This window comes from Scatophagus argus, chromosome 22, assembly GCF_020382885.2.
Source record: "Scatophagus argus isolate fScaArg1 chromosome 22, fScaArg1.pri, whole genome shotgun sequence".
Taxonomy (NCBI): domain Eukaryota; kingdom Metazoa; phylum Chordata; class Actinopteri; family Scatophagidae; genus Scatophagus; species Scatophagus argus.
Genome location: NC_058514.1, coordinates 2958404 through 2977136, shown reverse-complemented (window position 1 = coordinate 2977136; position 18733 = coordinate 2958404). Strand labels below are relative to the sequence as shown.

At 44.2% G+C, this 18733-nt stretch overlaps 2 protein-coding genes and 1 long non-coding RNA gene across 7 annotated transcripts in view; 2 read left to right on the top strand and 1 right to left on the bottom strand.

Annotated features, from left to right (window-relative positions):
- kmt2e (lysine (K)-specific methyltransferase 2E) overlaps positions 1-5982 on the top strand; it is a 28440-nt gene extending 22458 nt beyond the window's left edge. For all 5 annotated transcript variants that reach the window (XM_046378949.1, XM_046378947.1, XM_046378951.1 and 2 more), the window contains 8 exons: positions 296-446; positions 711-937; positions 1025-1081; positions 1391-1936; positions 2693-2943; positions 3169-3248; positions 3515-3594; positions 3681-5982. In XM_046378949.1, coding sequence (XP_046234905.1) covers positions 296-446; positions 711-937; positions 1025-1081; positions 1391-1936; positions 2693-2943; positions 3169-3248; positions 3515-3594; positions 3681-4724 — 2436 coding nt within the window. In that variant the 3' untranslated portion in view covers positions 4725-5982. The remainder of the gene's footprint in view (positions 1-295; positions 447-710; positions 938-1024; positions 1082-1390; positions 1937-2692; positions 2944-3168; positions 3249-3514; positions 3595-3680) is intronic.
- Positions 5983-6778: 796 nt separating this feature from the next.
- On the top strand, positions 6779-10207 carry LOC124053627. The gene is made up of 3 exons (XR_006842196.1): positions 6779-6940; positions 7128-7207; positions 10126-10207. It is a non-coding gene; the product is annotated as an uncharacterized LOC124053627 (long non-coding RNA).
- lhfpl3 (LHFPL tetraspan subfamily member 3) overlaps positions 7478-18733 on the bottom strand; it is a 35547-nt gene continuing 24291 nt past the window's right edge. The window contains exons 2-4 of the mRNA XM_046378954.1: positions 13253-13483; positions 11564-11612; positions 7478-10451 (exon numbers count right to left, since the gene is read on the bottom strand). Of these exons, the coding sequence (XP_046234910.1) occupies positions 11590-11612; positions 13253-13483 (254 nt within the window). The 3' untranslated portion in view covers positions 7478-10451; positions 11564-11589. The remainder of the gene's footprint in view (positions 10452-11563; positions 11613-13252; positions 13484-18733) is intronic.

Genomic DNA, 18733 nt, shown 5'->3' with positions numbered 1-18733 from the left:
TCCAGTTTGGCTTTGACATCCGTGGAAAAAATGTGCATCCAGCCAGCATCGAAAAGTCACACAGATCTGTCCTTGATGAGGTGCGATAAAGCTCACAGAGTTCACACTGCCTTCCCAACTGTAGCGTTACAGCGAACGTTTTCCAGTGTGTTGAACTCATTTGATGGCCTCTAAAATTTCCAGCAAATGTGGAGGAAATTTCAGCAATATCAAGAGGGACAGGGCTGTTGGAATTCAGGTTCTTTATTTAACTGCATCCATTGTTGAGTTGTGCAATCTCTACTTTTTCTTCCAGCGATGGTTAAAGCAGGCTCTAGAGGAAGAGGGCTCCACCAGTCCAGCCAGACGACCGAGCCTCCTCATGCCCTGCGAGGGTCCTCTCAGCCCCTCCATTAATGGAGACTCTGACAGCCCTCTGCCATACAATGGCACCTGCTCACTACCGGGTAGGGTCTTTGTGAGAACTGCACAGCAAGCACTCAAGTCTTGGGCCACAGTAATCTCTCAGAACAGTCTAATTTAAAAATGAGAAAACAAAGCAAATACTTTTGACTGTGTTCTTCAGCATTTGATTCTTCGTTATAGCTTGAGAAAGAGCTAATCTTAGTTAAACTTAGATTTTCTGTTCCTCCAGATTGTACCCTTAATCAAGACCAAAACTACATTGAAAGAAGGCTCAGCTAAAGCACATATGATATTTCTTCCCACAGAGTTGCCCACACCTTTGAAAAAGCGGCGGCTGAGTCCGTTAGATGCCTGTATGTCTGAGAGCTCGACACCTTACGGTTCCCCCTGTGCCACGCCCACCAGGGCAGACCAATCAGAGACACCCATAACCCCCAATTTATTGGCTACCCCACCACGTCCCCGAACAGAGGAGCCAAGTACAGAGCCCCTTTCCAACACCCCAACGCAGACACTTAACGCTCCTCTGGAGGTAAGGCTGTCAGTATGGAAAACCCGTGGATGTATATTTGTTTACATGAGAAAAAGGACTGAAGTGACTGTGTTCTTGGTTCCACAGAGTGAATCTTCAATGGAAAGCTCCCCAGAGGTCAGCCGGAAACCCAGTATACAAGAGGTGAGTGAATGACACGGCCAAACACTCTCGACCAGAATCAACAACTTGATGAGTAGTCACAGTTCTTCAGTGAAGATAATCGATTGTGCTTCCTCTCATGACAAAGTTTCAGTTCTGTACATTGTCTAGACCAGCCATTTTCAAAAGTCAAGTTTCAAAAGTAAAGATGAATGTTCATCTTTTCTTAAATGGCTTACCTCACCTTCAGTTACTTTCAGGTCTTATTTAGAAGATGGTGTTGGATTTTGCGTGCACTTCTTTATGACAGTATGTCAGTGTCCTGACGTTGACTCCTCCCTCTTTTCCCAGGCTGACCGTGCTCCTTCGCTGGTCTCCTCTCCCTGTGTCAGGGCTCCCAGCTCAGACGTACTCCCAACAGACGCCAAAGTGTCGGTTCCCGAGAGTCCACAGCCTCCCGCTGCTGAGTCTTTGGACTGTGGAGAGGACAGGGCTGATGGTGGGGTTGCAGAAGGCGGCACCGAGGCGACGTCGTCTGCAGAAACATGTGCTTCCTCTTTTCCTGGCTGGATTAAAAGCCCAGACAGAGGCTTGACTGGACCAGCTGGCCTGAACTTCTCTCCAGTCAACTCAAACTTAAGGGACCTCACACCCTCACACACCCTGGAGCCTCTGGCAGCTCCCTTCAGGCCCGATGCTGCAGCTGGGGCTGCGGCAGGGTCAGCAGCAGGGACAGGCTCATTGGTTGGTTCACAGGCCCCCTTCAGTGAAGGCCAGGGGCAGCTCTTTTACCCCTGCACTGAGGAGGGGGGGTCACTCAGCTTCTCGCGCTCACTGAACGGGGATGGCAGTGGTGAGGGGGGAGGATCAGCGCAGAACCCCCCACAGAAGAAGAAGGTGAGTGAGCACCGCTGATAACATTTTACATACTTGTTCAGACGCCTCTTCTTAATCCTCGGGGCATAGTACAGAGTCTGTTCAAGTTAAACATTTCTTTTCATTGTCAGTTAATCTGTGACAAGACATTTTCTTGATTCACAGATTACTTGTTGTTGGTCTGTAAAATGTCAAGAATAGGAAGAAATGTTGTCACAATTCCCAAATTAATAACTGGAATTCTGAAATTGCTTGTTTTGTCCATCAATACAAAACACAAAAATACGTAGTTTTGCTTTTGAGAAGCTGGAATCAGAACTTTTGGAGTTTTTGCTGTTAACTTGGACCTTGAATTGATTTATTGGATATTGAAAATGATTTAATACCTTCCACAAATACTGTGAGAAGCAATAAATATCAGGACAGCTGAGTAAAGGAAAGGGAAACGAGGAACACAACAAGAAAACTTTTCACAAAATGCATTACTTCAGCACTAAATATAAGACACATTTACTCGTACCAAATAAGTAAAGAGTATATACTGTCTATCTAGTGAAACATATGTGTGTGATGAGAGTATGCAATATGTAGCAAGTGCGATGAATGTGAAAATCAAGATTTGCCTGAGCTTGGATTCACATCCTCTCTTCATCGTGTGGATTTCATGGTTTCAAGAGATGCATTGACTCACGCTGCTCTTTGTGTCTGTGAAAATGCTGCCCTCTGCTGGTTTCAACATGAGGTTCACACTGAGGCTCTACGTCTGCTTCTTCCCAGGTTTCCCTGCTAGAGTACAGGAAACGTCAGCGTGAAGCTCGTCGCAGCGGCTCCAAGACCGAGTGCAGCTCTCCTGTTTCCACCGTGCCACCTTTGACCGTGGACGCCTTCCCTGTTGCGCTCGAGGCCACCAGTGAGCCTCCGCTGCCCCCTGCTCCCGCTGCTCTCTGCAACACCGCCATTGTGAAAGAACCCCAGACGAATGAGGAGGCAGACATGCCTGGGGAGAAGGAAGGAGGAGAAGGACAGTGGTATGTAGCATCAAAACCTTAAGACACAAAACATTAAACATTAAGGAGTTTTGTGCCATCAGTGCTCATTGTAATACTTTGAAACCTTTGTGAGGTCTGTTTCTGTGTGGAGAAGTGATTGTGCCTTCATGTAAGCTTATGCAGTGTGTCTTGCAGTATGTCCTGCAGCTGGCAATGTGCTCCCTCTAAGAATTAGATTTTCATGATCGCAATGTGTGTCTTTAGGACGTCGTCCACTTCTGTTGAGCAGGCCCGAGAACGCAGCTACCACAGAGCCCTGCTGCTCAGCAAAGACAAGGACACGGGTGAGAACAATGACAGTGACCGTCCGGCATCTGCTTTAAAAGAATACCTCAGCAAATAGGGAAACAGGTTCATCCGCTTGTTAGATGGAAATACATGCCACTCAGATCTGTTAAACCTGCAGCCATTAGTGTGCATAATGGAAGCAGGGGAAACTGCCAGATTCATGACTTGGTTACTCAATCAAGACAAAATCCAGCATGTGTCCTCCATCTTTTTACACTTTGGTGTTTGAACTTTCTTTTAATTCTGTTTTGCCCTCTTTTAGATGGTGAGACAGAAGGTGGAGACACACCTGCACTGAGAGATTGTCCATCTCCAGGTCTTCAAAAGACCCCAACCCACACAGTAAGTCAACATAACCCACATGATGGAGTTCCAGTCCATCTGCTAGTTGTCAACAAGTCTAACATTTCCGCTCTCCTCCTTCGCAGCCCTGCTCTCCTGGTCCTCATGCCCAACCTCCGAGTCGGCCAGCGAAGGAGGAGGACGGCGACAGTCAGCCTCGGACACCAAATCCGACCAGCAAGCCTGCAGGACCCAAGCCGGCTCCCCTGACCCCCACGAAGCTGCATGTCTCCACGTTACCCTCCTCACCTGTCCACTACCCTGGGGCCTCACACCTCCACTCTCCCAAGCCTCAGCCTCAGGGCTCTCCCTACCGCAGCCAGAGGGCGCTATTCTCTGCTCAGCCTCAGAACCAACCTCAGCCCCAGGCTCAGACTGGCCCAGCTCCTTTCTCCCAGTATAACTCACAGAGTGCTCCACCACCACCACCACCTCCTCCACCTGCACCACCGGCCTCCACAGCTTATTTTCCAAGCCCGAGCCCCTCGCCTGCCGGACCTTTCCCTGGGTTTAAACCTGCCGTCACTCCCCCTTACCCTCCTGGTTCTCAGCCCCTGATGCAGACTCTTCCTCACAGCGTGCACTATCAGAGCTCAGCAGCTCCACCGCCGCCGCCGCCTCCGCCCCCACACCCGATGCCAGGCCCCGCCCTGCTGCACGTCAACCTGCAGCCTCCTCCCATCCAGCAGCACCAGCTCTTGCTGCCGACCGCCCCTCCTCCACCGCCTCCCCCACAGGGCCAGACCTCACAGCAGCAGCAGCAATCCCAGCAACAGCCTCCTGGTGGGAGCACACTGTTGTCCCTCACCCCTCCTCCGCCTCCTCCACCACCTCCCCCCGCGCCTTCAGCTAACACCCCGATGCAGGCCCACCACTTTCAGAACTTAGGGGGTTTTCAGCCGGCAATGCTGCACCCGGGCGCTGCTGCCAACCCTTCAGTGCCCCCATCCACGTACCCCCCACCCCTTCAGCAGAGCGGACTGCCTCCACCTCCCCCTCCGCCTCCCCAACAGACTCAACAAGGCCAGGCCCAGGCCGCTGCCTCCCAGATGCCTTCTGGGACTCGTGGAGCTCCTGCGTCCTCGACCCCCTTCCACAGCTCGGGGTACCTGAGCACAGGGTGGCACTGACGGCCCTTCTCTGCTGTCGGCCCCCCAGCAGCCCCGAAGAACTCAGCCCGAGAGGGGCGTGTACCATAAGCTGTAGATACGTTTTCTATGTACCTGAACACATGGCCAGTGGAAAAACATCTGATTGTGGGATAAAAGGATACTTTTTAACAAAACAATAGAAAAACAAGGACAGAAAAAATTTTAGAGAAAACGGACGGTGAAATAATCTTCAAGACAAACTGTAAAAAAAAAAAATATGAAGATGAACGATTCCCCGGTGCTCATATCCCTCTCTCTGGCCTCCTTTTGTTTTTATATATCTTTCCCGTGCTGGAGAGGAAAGCTCTCTGTTCTGTGTCTTGTTTGGACTCCCGTGTTAACGCCCCGCACTTTGTTTATCAATGGACATTCCAGCCTGTGCCCCTCCTCCCTCTCCTTCCCTTCCTCCTGCTCCTCCTCCTCTGTCAGTTATTCCTTTTACTTCCTCTTCTTTCTCGTCTGTCGTCGGCTCTCTACACCATTTATTTGTTTTAATCTAGAGGCTCATTATAGTAAAGAGAAAGCTTTTTGTATAGAGAAAAAAAACACAATTATTTTTTTTATTCCTCTGTCTAACAACAAAAATATCTGTTCACCGCTGCAGATTCAGAAAAGACCCATTTTTTTAGGATCCTGCCTCACCGCCCTGGGAGGCTGCACTCGTGTGTGTGTGTGTGTGTGTGTGTGCGCGCGCGCCTGTGAGCGTGTTAGTTGTATGTATGGCTGCTTAGAGGAGTGTGTTTGTGCATGTGTGCGCGATTTCGTGTTACGAGTGCTTGTAATCTTCTGAGGTAGGCGGAGTGGTCTTGCCCCACAGGTAGGACGTTAGCGGTTTATTTTTGAATATGAATCGTTATTTGTAGAAAGTGTAATTTAATGTATAGGTGGTTACTCCAGCTTTCACCAGGAACAGGTTGTAAATATTCGCTTCTTTTCTTTTCTATGCTTGTACAATTCGCTCCCATCCCATTTTGAAATATGGTTGTACATATGAACGCTCTTCTTGGCAAAGCTGAATGTTTCTGTGACTGTAGCATTACTTTTATTTTATTTTATCCCCACCTCCCCTCACCCCCTCTCTGGACTCTTCAACTTTTGTCTATTTTTTTTTTTTTTATTATTATTTGTGTGTGTGTGAGTGTATGTTTGTGTGGAGGGGAGAGACTCACAGACACTGCACTGGTGGCTATTTTCATGGTTCATTATAATAAATCACTGTAATGACAGTTTTATACAACTTGTCTTGACTTGTGTCTCTGGCAAATTTTGTGCCGCCGTCTCCACGGCCAACTTCTTTTGACAAATATTCACTTGACTTGTCTTCCGCCAGGAGAGAAGATGGGAAACGTTCGAGGACGGTAAAAAGCTCCTTTTGCAGAGATTTGTACCTGTGAGGAGTGATGCTGGCTAGCAGTAAATCTGTACCAAAAGACTTCTGCTTAATTTGTCAGGCAGTCCCCAGGAGGCACACGAATGTTCGTAAGATGTGCTGAAAAGGCAGACACCCACATGCTGCTTTATCACTCCCAGTTGTTCTGTTGGAAGGAAAGACCAAGATGTGAATTAAAAGAACAATTGGGAAAGAGATTGCAGGAAGGATACATGACCACAGAAAAGGGCAGGTGGCAGGATTTTAAGTAGCTTTTTTAATTGGAAAAACCTGTTAGAAGTATGTTAACAAAAATGCTAACTTGAGCACGTATTCAGCCCAAAGTACAGGCTAGAATGATGGTACTGGAGTCCATTACTGTCCATTAATTGGACAGCTTGTGGTCTTGGTGTCCAGGGTTCATGTGAGCAGATGGCTTCGTGCACCTCTGCCTTTGACCCAGGAGCCAGTGTGTACATCAGACCAGCGATGGTCAGTTCGCTGGACACACGTTGGTTACGACGCCCTTCGCTGCAACAACAGGCATCACATTTGTCTGTTAGGCAGCTGTTGCTCTGCCTTCAGCAACCCTGTTATCCAGAGTAGCTTTTGAATTGTGTTTAAAAAGCACGAGGGTCAAGTTTTTAAATTTTCCATATGTTGTATTTTCTACTTACCATGACCTAACCTAAAGTTACTGAGGCTAATCAACAATTAGGTATAGATAACAAAAACCTAAATGTCCTGTACTGCTGGATTTAGGAAGGGCTCGCGCTTGTGTGGGGGTGGATACCTCAAAATCAATCAACTGTGGCAAATACTAGAGGTAAATCACAACTTATTTCCAGGATCATCATTCTGCTATGCTTCTGTACTAACACTGACCATCATAAACTGTTGGATGTTTAGTCACTATGAGTAAATACACACGCTGTTGGCACCCCGACATCACACCCACATCAGCAGTTAAAATCATTAGCATTAATCTGTTGCTGTTTTGGGCTTTCCACCAGATCTGGGGCGCTGGCTTTAGGGATTTCAACCAAGAGCTTCAGTGAGGTCCAACGCTGATGTTGGGTCATGAATCCTTAAGGTCAGTCGGTCTTCCTGCTCATCCCAAAGGTAGGCAAGCTGGATGGGGTTAAAATCAGGGCTCTGCTCCAGCCAGTTGGTTTTCTTGAGAGAGAACTGGGAAAAATATTTCTCTTCAGACATGAATTACCCAAACATTTGCCTTTGAAGCACATTGTCTAGAACAGTGCTTCAACAGTGGTTCCTATTTCCAGTTTCAGCTCTTGTCATTAAGCACCAAAGCATAATTTCCCTTCTTAAATTATTTCTGTAAAATGATTTTAGAGGTCTGGACATCTGATCTGTTATAACTTAACCAAAGTCTATAAGAAAAATCAATAGATATTATATAAAGTCATGAACAACAGCCCCAACCCAAAATATGCGGTCATATACAGACCTGGAGAACATGGAGCGCAGTTGTGAGGGTCTTTTTCCCTGTTGTCATTCAAATAAAGAAATCAGTTTAGCTCTTTCAGCTGCAGTGCATTCGTAAATTTGGTGTTTGTAAGCGATTTATTATGTTACACTTTGATTCCATCTTAAAAGTAATCCATCTGCACAGACCCATACAGTAAAGGTTCAACATTTTGCAACCATCTCACCACGAGATGGGAAGAAAAACAACCCTGCTCGCATCTGCTGAGGAATAAAGAGCCATCCAGATTCAGTTTTTTATGAAACAGAATGAACAAACTTCAGTCCCCAAACTGGATTTTCCTTCATCACAGTTGATATTGACACATTTTATGGTAATCATCCTCGCACTCGTTAAAGGTAAATGATCCGATTTCAACTGAGTATTCGCTGAACCCTAATAACTACAAGCAGGTCATTTGGATGTGGTGACAGATGCTTTGTGGCTGTAGGGCCTGCTTGAATATATCAGTCTCTAGACTGCTTTAAACCTCCTGTGTCATCATTCGTTTTTAATGTCAATATAGCCAATCTCACAGCTACAGCTGCTGTCCTGTGTTTTTATTTATTTTGTCTGGCAGCGCAGATAAAATCATTTTATCTGCAGTTCAGCAGCTCAGTGATGACTGCTGGTCAGCAGGGTACTCATGAGCTGCGATTAAATTTCATACTCATTCCCATGTGTGACTACAGAAACAGAAAAATGTGTCAGCAAGAACAATTATTGTGAATTGAGCTGTATTAAAACAAGTAATCACAAAGAGGAGGATGGGTTTTTCTCTCTCGCCCACACAAACTACGTACAACACAAAAGAAGCTGTCAGAAGCAAATGGAAAACAGATTTTTAAGTCAACTGCCAGTAAATACAATATATAAAATATCAAGAGTGAATTTCTTCTTGAAAAATGGAGTCTAATGCAAATCTGTGGTTTATGAATCAGAATACAAATTCTAAACCCTGCACACAGATATGTAAACTGAAAGTAATGAGGCTTTTTTTATTTCTCAGCTGACCCCAGGGGCACTGTGGGATCAGGATCAGGATCAGGGTCAGGATCAGGGTCAGGGTCAGGATGATGGGGCAGCACAATATAATGAGGCCTTTCGGCTCTCTCGGAGTATTTTAGCTTTGTAAGACAAACACTCAGGCTTCCTTCACCTAAATATCAAAGGAGGCACCTTCACAAGGATAATGTTGCTGTGTTTTTTAAAAAAGTGTTCAACAAATAGATTGACATTTTGGGAAATACCCTTATTAGCTTTCAGGCTCAGAGTTATGAGCAGATTGATACCGCGTAATGTTTGGCTTCATTAGCCGGTTGGCTTAGCTAGCACAAATGGAAACAGCTCTGTTAAATGAAAACAAAATTTGCATGCCAGAATCTGGGATAAACAAAAACTAAAGCTCAGTAATGAATCATGTTTGTTTCATCCATACAAAAATCAAAGAAGTAAAAGCAATAATTAACCTTTTTTTGCAACAAGAAATTGCCGAGATAAAACAGCTAATAAAGCATACCGGCTAATAGTCATTTTTACAGTTTTTTTTTAATTTAGTTTTTAATAAACTAGATACATTTTTTTCAGAGGTGAATGTGGATTTTCTTGCTGTTAACTGTTCATAGCCACGTTAGCTGTTCCACTGTCTCCAGGCTTGTTTGAGTGCTAGCTTAAGTTAAGCAAACGGGCAGCAAGCTGGATGTGAGTGATATCAATCTTCTTATCTGATGTTAACTCTTCCCCAGAAAGCAAATAACTATATTTTCCCAACCTTTGTGCCTCATGCGTGTGGTTCTCTTTTGTCATGGTAAAAACAGTGTTGACGTTAGTTTGACCCACCCCTCGCATGTTTAACTAGCTACCTCTTTTAGCCGTGAGACGTTAAAGAATCACAGGAGACAACAAAGAGTCAAACCTATCAAGTCTAATTCATGTCGAGTTTAGCTTCTCTTAAGCCCTTTTTGTACTGCACAATACTGTCAGATAACACGATACTGTATGGCACACACTAATAATGGTCCAATAGCTTGACATTTCAAAGTGCACATTTCAAGGTCAAGACAAAATACAGGGACGTAATCAACATGTAAGCTATACACAGATTATAGACTTTACACAAATGGTGTTTTCTCATATTTAGCATCCGTTTTGCAACACGGTCACCAGCAGAACTTCTAATTACTGACTTTGATTCTATCACATCAAACATTTAATTATAACAAAACAATGCTGTTCTGTTGTATACAGTAATTTTCTTGTGTCCGGACTCCGCTGACAGCACTTCCCTTTAAATCAAAGGTCAACCCATGTTAAAGCCGAACTCCTTTGCAGGGAGTTTGTTGACTTGATAAGAAAGAAGATCTGACAGCTTTGACCTCGAGTCTGTTAAGTCCTTATTTGTGTCAGTCAACGTCTGGATCATTTGTTCTGATTTGATTCGATTTGAGCAGTGTTTGTCCAGAGAGTCCTGGAGCTGAATTACCACACGAAGAGTCTTTTTGATATATTTTTTTTTCTTTCAGCTGATCCTGTTCACTACAGCAGCCTTCCTCACATCCACGTGGAGAACATTTCAGTTGAGTAAGCTGCGACACACCAACACAGGTAAACTTTTAAGAAAGTCTTTTTTGAGAATCCATCCTTCAGAAATGAGCAGTTTGAGATGAATGAGAAGGCTATTTTACAGACGGAGCTTTCAAAGAGGACATCTTGGTCTACATGGTTTAGTGGCCTCTTGGTCCTCTTCTTCTTTGATCTGTTCTTTCCCCGCACATCAGCTCTGCATCCCAGCCACAGGTTGAACCAGAAGAAGGCAGCTGGAAGAAACATCACATCAAGGGAACAAAACCTGCAGGCAAGAAGAAAAACAATGCATGAACTCTCTGGTTTCATCAGTTTAATCAAGCCAAAGCGTAGCCTAAAACGTGTTTGTGCTGGATGATATCCAGCTACTCTGACAGTATGCTTTTAAAGATGTAAATACGCTCTCATGCTTTTAAACAGTGATGGTTTGTTTGAAAATGATAATGCAGAAGCACGTCTCCCTGTTCTTCTATTAACTGGATTTAAATTCATTCATACAACATCAGCACAGGCTGAATTAAACAAAACACATTCAAATTATGGAAAGCACTCGTATATTAAGAACAAATATATCTTGATGTGCTAAATGCCACAATTTTAAGTGATTATCATTACTGGAGTGATTATTATTGCAGTTAAGTTTTAATACTTTGTGCACTGATTTATGTGTAATAGCTAAATAAATAAAATAAGCGTGTCATTAAATGATGATGATGTTGGGTTGTCTAATGATGAATAATTGTGATCATAATTGTGATTACTACTGTTTTTGATAACTTTTGCAGTAAATATACCGTATCTGTAGTGCATTATACTCTAAGATAACAAATATATGAAGGTAAATGTTTGGGAAAATTGTTTCTTGAAGGGTTTTTTAACAACTTGATGAGCTTATACGCAAAAATTACACACCAATTATACTCATGGAGGCTGATTATAACATTTTTGACATTTTCAAGAAATAATTAAGATAAGATTCAAATTTGCAGGTGTCCACCAGGATTATATTCCTTTCAAACAGAACTTGGATCATCATGTAGGAGGATAAAACTGACTGATAAAAGTGAGCAGTCAAGCAGAGTGGAATTAAATGATTTTTTTTAACCTTAAATCTACTTACTTTCATTTGTAACAAAAAGAATGGGATCATTTTGTTCAACAATTCCAAATCCGTATGGTGTTTCAACAAACGATAGTAAGTTAAATCTAAATCTAAATGTTACAGAAATATACATGAAAACAAAGTCTTCAGCGCTTTTTAAAGAAATATAAGTGTCAAACTGGACGTATAGTGGGATGAAAATACATGATTATTTTGCTTGACATGATACAGTTACTACCGCTAGAGACAACATTACACTCGTACGTGATTCTTACCTGCGTTTGTTTTCTTTTAGCAGATATTAAATGGCGTTATTGCCGCTCTCTGTAAGAAAACAAGAGACAGAAACCAGTTCAGTACAGAGAGGACAAAATATCTCCACCAGCAGGTGGCAGTGTTGCATAAAACCTCTCCTCCTCTGAAGGCACTACAGCTAAGTGAATTAAAACATCCCTCTGCCGTCCCTAACTCGGACAGGTGTCACTATCCATCCTCCTGAGTGACAAGATGAGAAAACATCCCATTTAAACTTCATCTGCCGTTTGATGAATCCACTGCCTTCCACTTTCATTCTCATATTTCACGAGCATCTGCCTCTTCTTCTCTCTCGTCCTCCTCCTCCTCGGCTCATTATCCCTCTCCCTCTCTCTTCCCCTCTGTCTTGTCCTTCCTCTCCGGTCTCTCGGTTGATAATGGCTTTTTTCCTCCCAGTCGTGTTGCTTATACGAGCTAACAGGCGACTGTGTCCCGGCTGATAGGGTGGCTGTGATTCATTTAGACAGGCTGGCAGCAAGCTGTGTAAACAGCCATTAGTAATTCATGACTCTGTCCAGCATCCCCAGGCTTCAATTAACCCTTGCTATTGGTGCATTCTTCCTCTCCGTCGCCCATCTTTCTCTCTCACTGTCTTTTTGCTCATTGCTTTTCATCTCGGTCCTGCTTCATCTGTATTCTCCTCTTCGTCCTGCCTCCGCGCTGTTTAAATTATTCTCTTCGGGGTCCGAGTGCAGCTGTCATCTCGACCGAATCGAGAGAGAGAATAACCTCATTGGTGAGAGAAGCAAGCAAAAGCAAGCCGAGCAGGTGGTACAGAACATCCTTCTAATGTATGCAAATTAATAACTCGGGCATGGGAAATTATGCAAGGAAATCTTGGAGGAGGTATTTCATTTCAAGCTGCCGGTGGGATGCGTGGTATGGCAGCAGGAATCACATGCTGTCTTTCATGTGCTTTGCCTCATTATTGTATGGAGCTTTAAGGGAAGGGCCAATTAAGCACAAAAACATAGCAGAGGTGTGGATATGAGTCACAAATTTAAAGTCCTCAGACTAGTAGCTCACTTTGACTTTGCTTGGACTTGAGCCTCGTGACACTTACAATATGCTCCCCAAGCCAAAAGTGGAATAAAATCTTGGATGGGGTGGCTGAAACAATTAGCTGATTATTTGATTTCCTTCAGCGGTTTCCAACCTTTTTGCCTTATGGTCCTTTAAAGTAAAGCAAAGTTTACTCAGGCTGAAGCGGTAAAACTACCCAGGCTTTCACAATGAAAAGCAAAGATTAGAGAAAAGTCTGCAACAATACTTCATTTGTGTGATTCCCTTCAGATCTGAATCCTATTGGGTTTTCTTTAAATGTTCCAGAAAGCCCTTGTAAAGACTTGACACAAACTTGTGATTTGGAGAACAATGACTTGCTCCCTCCTCTGCTACACAGCATGGACAAAAGTATGCGGACACCCAGACACCAAACCAGTCAAGTTCCTCTGCACCATTTCCTCACAGACTCGGCTTCGTGCATGAAGCCGCCTTCCGCTAACTGCTAACAAATTCGGATGCAGCTTCAAAATAACACCATGATAACTGCCTGTGACTGACTGCTGCTCATCCTCTCCCAGCCTGCATGTTTAACATGCACCCACTGCGTCTGCTCGCAATTAGCCATGAAGGTGTTATCCTCTTACTGTCTCCCAGCAGCTCCTCAGACATCAGACTATCCTGACGGTTTCCCAGGACGAAGGCCAGGAAGGAGAGGATGAGAGCGTCCATGATGCCCATGATGGCGAGGATGTAGGCCCAGCGCACCGAGCAGGCCCCCAGGGTGTACTTGTCTGTTTGCTCGCCACACATCCGTTTCACCTCGTCGCTGTCCCAGCCATCCGGGTAGATCATGCAGCCCAGGATCAGACATGTACCTGGATCAGGTGAGAGAGAAACACTGGTTAATGTTTAAGGGCTTAATTGGCTACCAAGGGAGGAGTTTATGTTGAATTTGAGGCAGTCTGTAAACCTGAAACTATAAAGATGTTATTAAGTGTACAGTACTCGGTGTAAAAACAGTGCTTAGGGGAGGCGTTACAGGGTTTCATTTACACTTACAGCTTGAAGTGCAGTCAGTGAAATGAACTGCTGGTTATTAGCAGATGATCTGAGTGTTTGGCCCACACGTAGCTGAAGTCTGAGAGGAAAGAGGGAACATGTCGGCACGTGGCGCAGCACCACGCGGTGAGTCGGGCTGCCTCCATCAGTCTAACACTTCTGCTCGCAGTACGGAGCTCTTTTCCCATTCACACACACACTCACTCACACTCGGTTAAAAGAAATCAAATGAGCTGCAGGTCTGAGAGGGATGAACTTAATGACACTGCGGCCAGAAGCGAAGTCTGGATGTCAGAGATTATGTGTGTGGGGGCTTTTTAAAATTTCCGTCTTTGTGTTTTCTGAAAAGGCCAGACACAGTGGATGTTCGGGGGGATGACTTATGCTCCACCTCGAACAGATTCTGATTCTGAAATCCATTTCATTGACGGTGCAAATTGGGTAGTTTTTGTCTCACGTTGTCTCTGAGCGGAGCAGAAGACACACACAGGTGATAAAACTACTTCATACTGTAATTTGTTTGATATGAATGAAAATAGCCTGTCAAGCGAGCACCTTTTCTCTGTGAAAGTATTTCAGTAAATCAGGAAAATGTCCTTAGAGCGTTAAAAGTAAAAGTACTCGTGCAGCTGGAGCTGGTTGAGGTGGAGTTCATGCAGCTAATGAGTGTTTTCATCATGGATTAATGTGCTGATCATTTTCTCCATCGATCAGTTGATTGTTTGGTGTGAAAATGAAGAGACCAGAGACCAAAGTGACTCCAAATTATTAAAAGTACATTAAAGTAATTTCAAAAGCTCTAACCATGAAATGTTTTACATGACAAATAACTTTGATAGTTTAATTCATAACAAAAAAAATCCCATTTCATAAGATCTTCCTATTTTTTGTATAAAACTCTTGATTAACTGAAGCTCTCAGATGAATGTGGTGAACTAAAAAGTGAGAATGAAATGTAGTCGAGCAGAAGGTGAAAAGAAAAAACTCAAGTGAAGCACAAGTACCTCAGATTTGTACTAAAGTACAGTACTTGAGTAAATTTGCTTCATCATATTCCACTGTTGCATTCTGGGTCCTCACAGGTCCAGAAACACGTGTGTGTGTATCAGTTTAGCACGCTAACGTGAGCAGATTAGCATATAATCTCGGGAAATGTCAAGTGACTCGTATCACTCCCTCCCCCCTTATCTCCCCCGCTCCTCCCTCCTCCTCTCGTTGTGGCCTCCGTGGTGACACAAAAGATGGAGGAGACTGGGACAGCAGTGAGGACGGCGGGGGAGCCGAGACGACAGGGGAGTCTGGGTGAGTCAGGGCTCCCCGTCGTGCCCTGCCGCCTTTTCATGTCTGTTTTGTCTGTTAGTCATGTCTTAAATACGTTTAGTCATGCCTCTCACAATAACAGCAGCAACAAGCTGCTGTAATAATAAGCAGCATTGATGCAAAAGCTCTCTGAATCCATATCCTCCGCCTACATTTCCCAGGAGGCGCTCAATCGATTGACTGTCCTGCAGCCTTCCTGAATCTGGAGATCAATTTTCTCAGCTTAAAGGGGAAAACAGTTTAAAGCAGCGGTGGGTTGTTGTAAAAATCTTTCTTTATATTATTATTTTCTCGCTCAGTGCTGCGTTTTGTGCAGGTGCATAAGAGAGAAAAAGTAAATACTTTTCTGTGTTTATCCCTGTTTTAACCGGCGAATCAGATCCCAGAAAACTAACTGCGCTCAGCTTGTGATCAAGACGACAACTGATTCGAGTTCAGATTCACCGCAACCAAACCCGTCGCCACCAAAACAAATCTTGAAAAGAGATTATAGTCAGTGAAACTCAGGAGGAAACGTTTGGGGTTTCTGTACTGGCACTGAAAAGAAGTAATGGTACTTTTTAAAGGACTGCTTAGTGATTCTTCCTGGGGTTCATCAAACAAACTGACACCACTTGCATTCAGCTCACAATGACAACCAAACAAATGTAATAATCACTACTATCATTAGGCAAAGCCTGAAAGTCAAATACTATCTTTGTCTCTTGTGATCCAGACCGAAATAACTCAACAACCCGCTGGATGAATTGCTGTGAAAAGCCATTCGTGTTCCCCAGAGGATGAATTCTGCTAACTTTTCATCAGGTCAGTTCATCAGTTTGTCCAGTGCTTTGGTTATGACTAATGCATGAAAAACTAAAGGCAACATTAGTTTACAGCTAACTGCTAACATGCTAAAATAAACTAAGATGGTGCACACGGTAAACATTATAGCTGCTCAACATCGTCATCGTTAGCATGCAGCTGGCACTTAGCTCGGAGCTGCTTAGCTTGGCTTCTGTGCAGCAGTTCTTTTCCCTTACTGTGTTTACTGTAACCTAACTGGCAGTAAACCAGAATCTGCTTCTGAAAATACTGTATACTGCTGTATGGTGCCTTTTGTAAATCTGTTTCATGTGACCGTGACAGTTTTTCACACTGTGCCAAATACTGTTGCGCCACAGCAGAGCTTGAAAGAAGGAATGTGAGGATGTGTGAAATTTACAAGAAAACATCTGCTGTCAGTGAAAAACTGATCAACAAGGCTCAGGCGCCTGCTCAGTACTAACACTATTATGTTTTTTGGAGGGCTGGGGGGAGATTGTAAAGCTTTCACAAATTAAATAACCTTCAGATGCCTTTAAATGTGTGAAAGCGGCTGCTTAAAACATGTCATGTCAAGATGCCTTATTTTTAATTGGACTTTTATGATAGTCAAGAAATGATTTTTCGTGTTTGCAAAATGCTCAACTTTAACCACGTCTTCCACGGCGTGTGAGTGTTGATTTCCTGTATGCATATTAGAGGATTCGGTACAGTGCACACAGTTCTCTCCTGTGTAAACAACCTGCTCCTGCAGGCCTTTCAGCTGTAATATTAATAGAATGAGTTGAACTGCACGCTGCCTCATCGGTAAATCTGAGCTCTCCCACCGAGCTCGAGTCGAAGAGGGATACGGGAGATCAAAGGGTTTGTCGTTGTGCGACTCAGCCGAACGCCTCAAGATGTCCGTCCCTGTGCTGTGCTGGCTCAGGCGTCATCCTCCACCGGCTGCAGGTTTGATGCCACAACCTGCACTCCTCAGCCTTTGCCTACTTTTGCATAAAAGCACAAAAGGAATGAAATTTAAATCCAGCTTCCTCTCACAGGCTGATCTCCACATCATCCTTTCCTTCAATACACAATTCATGTAAAAACCTCTTCTTTGTCTGTTTTCAAAAGTGTACTGAACCTAATCTTTTGGCTTCAGCAGACATATAATTTCTTTTTTTTTGCTGCTGTTATCAGCAAAGCTGAAAAAGCTCTAACTGAGATTGTTTCTGTCCCCAAAACTGCATCCAAATGTCTCTAAAGCAGGCTGAGGGCAATCTTTTATCTTCAGCAAAACTGTTTTGTTTTTAGGCTTGCACAGAAATGTTGTGCAGCTGCAAACAATCCTACAAATGGCATGTAGCTACAGTTTAATGTGCAGTAACAGAAGTGATAAGCCAATGGGGTCAGCCTTTTCATTTCCTGATAAATAAATTCCCCTCATCTCAACATCCCGGCGGCCGTCCTCACCACAGAGGCAAAGCAGCAGTCGGCACACAATCCCTGCCCGTAAATAATGAAAAATATTCTAAAACCCCTCAGACGAGGAATCATGTCAGCTCATTTCGAGCCTGCAAATGAGTGATGTTTTCAAATCGTACAACCTAAAAGCTCGGGACAACATTTGGCGTCGCGGGCAGAGACCGGATGAGGGAACCGGCATTTTGTAACATTCAGCGCTTTGAGGGATTTAAGTCGACTGAAAACTGAGCTCACGGTTCTGCTCGGAGATGTTCCTCTTAACCGGAAGGCTTCATTCAGCATGGAGGCACTCTGACACAGCAGGAGGTGGGTAGTAATGAGCTAAAGTTCACACGGGACTCCTGAGAGCTCTTCACCACAGAGGGAAGAGGAGGTCAATTAGGGAGCACAACGTTACATCTCGCCCTCTCATCTCTGGGTGCTCGAGAGACTTTGACTCTTTGTCAGCCATATTTTTCTCTTTGGTCCAGAGAGGAAATGTTCTGGATTCCTCAACGGTAATGAATCAGCTGGCCTTTCATTAACAGTCTTATATTCTGCTGCGTTTTTCCCACGGAGGTAAAGCTGAGTGAGTGAATGAGAAGCTTTAAAACTACAATTCTGCTCAGTTGCGGCTGTAGCCACGCCTACCGTGATGTCATGGCGCACTGACACGCCCCCCCAGAGTACACGACTACATCACAGGAGGTCAGCAAAAACAACCTGGTCTTCAAGTCCAGGTTCATGGTTCAAAATCATGTGAAAAATACCAAACGACTGCTGGCTCCAGCTTCTCAAATGTGAAGTTTTTATATTTTTTTTTTATAAATTTAATATCTTTGCTTTTATTTTTTTATTTTGTCCAGCATCCCCAGACACACACACACACACACACACACACACACACAAAGCCAGTCATTATGCACTGGGCCAGAAAACAACCAATTAGAAGACCTCAGCAGGAAAAGCATGATTGAAATCTTTCAGTATTTTTCAATACTTTGTGACATTTTGCAGACTAAACAACAACAACAGCTACAGTCTCAGCTCTGTCACTGCAGTTGAACGATCCGTTTATTGATACTCAAATTATATCTTTCCGCATGGAGGTCGGAAGAAAATTTAAATTTAAAATATCTCCTTAATGACCACGAACGCCATTGATTTCTCTCTCTCTAACACTCACCCACACACACACTCTCACACACTCACTCACACACACTTCCTCTCTCCTCGAATGTTTCCCAGCTGACAGCTGTTGGCAGCAGCAGCGGGGGACAATCAGAGGAGGAGGCGTCACAATCGAGATCTCCGAATCCAGTCGCCACACACACACACACACACACACACACACACACACACACACACACACACACAAAGCCAGTCATTATGGTGCATTTCACAGGACCAGCTGTAGTCGTCTGCAGCTACGCACACTTTGTGTTCTTTTAAACCTCACGGTTATTGACGGAGTGCGAGTGCAGGTGTGGTGGGTG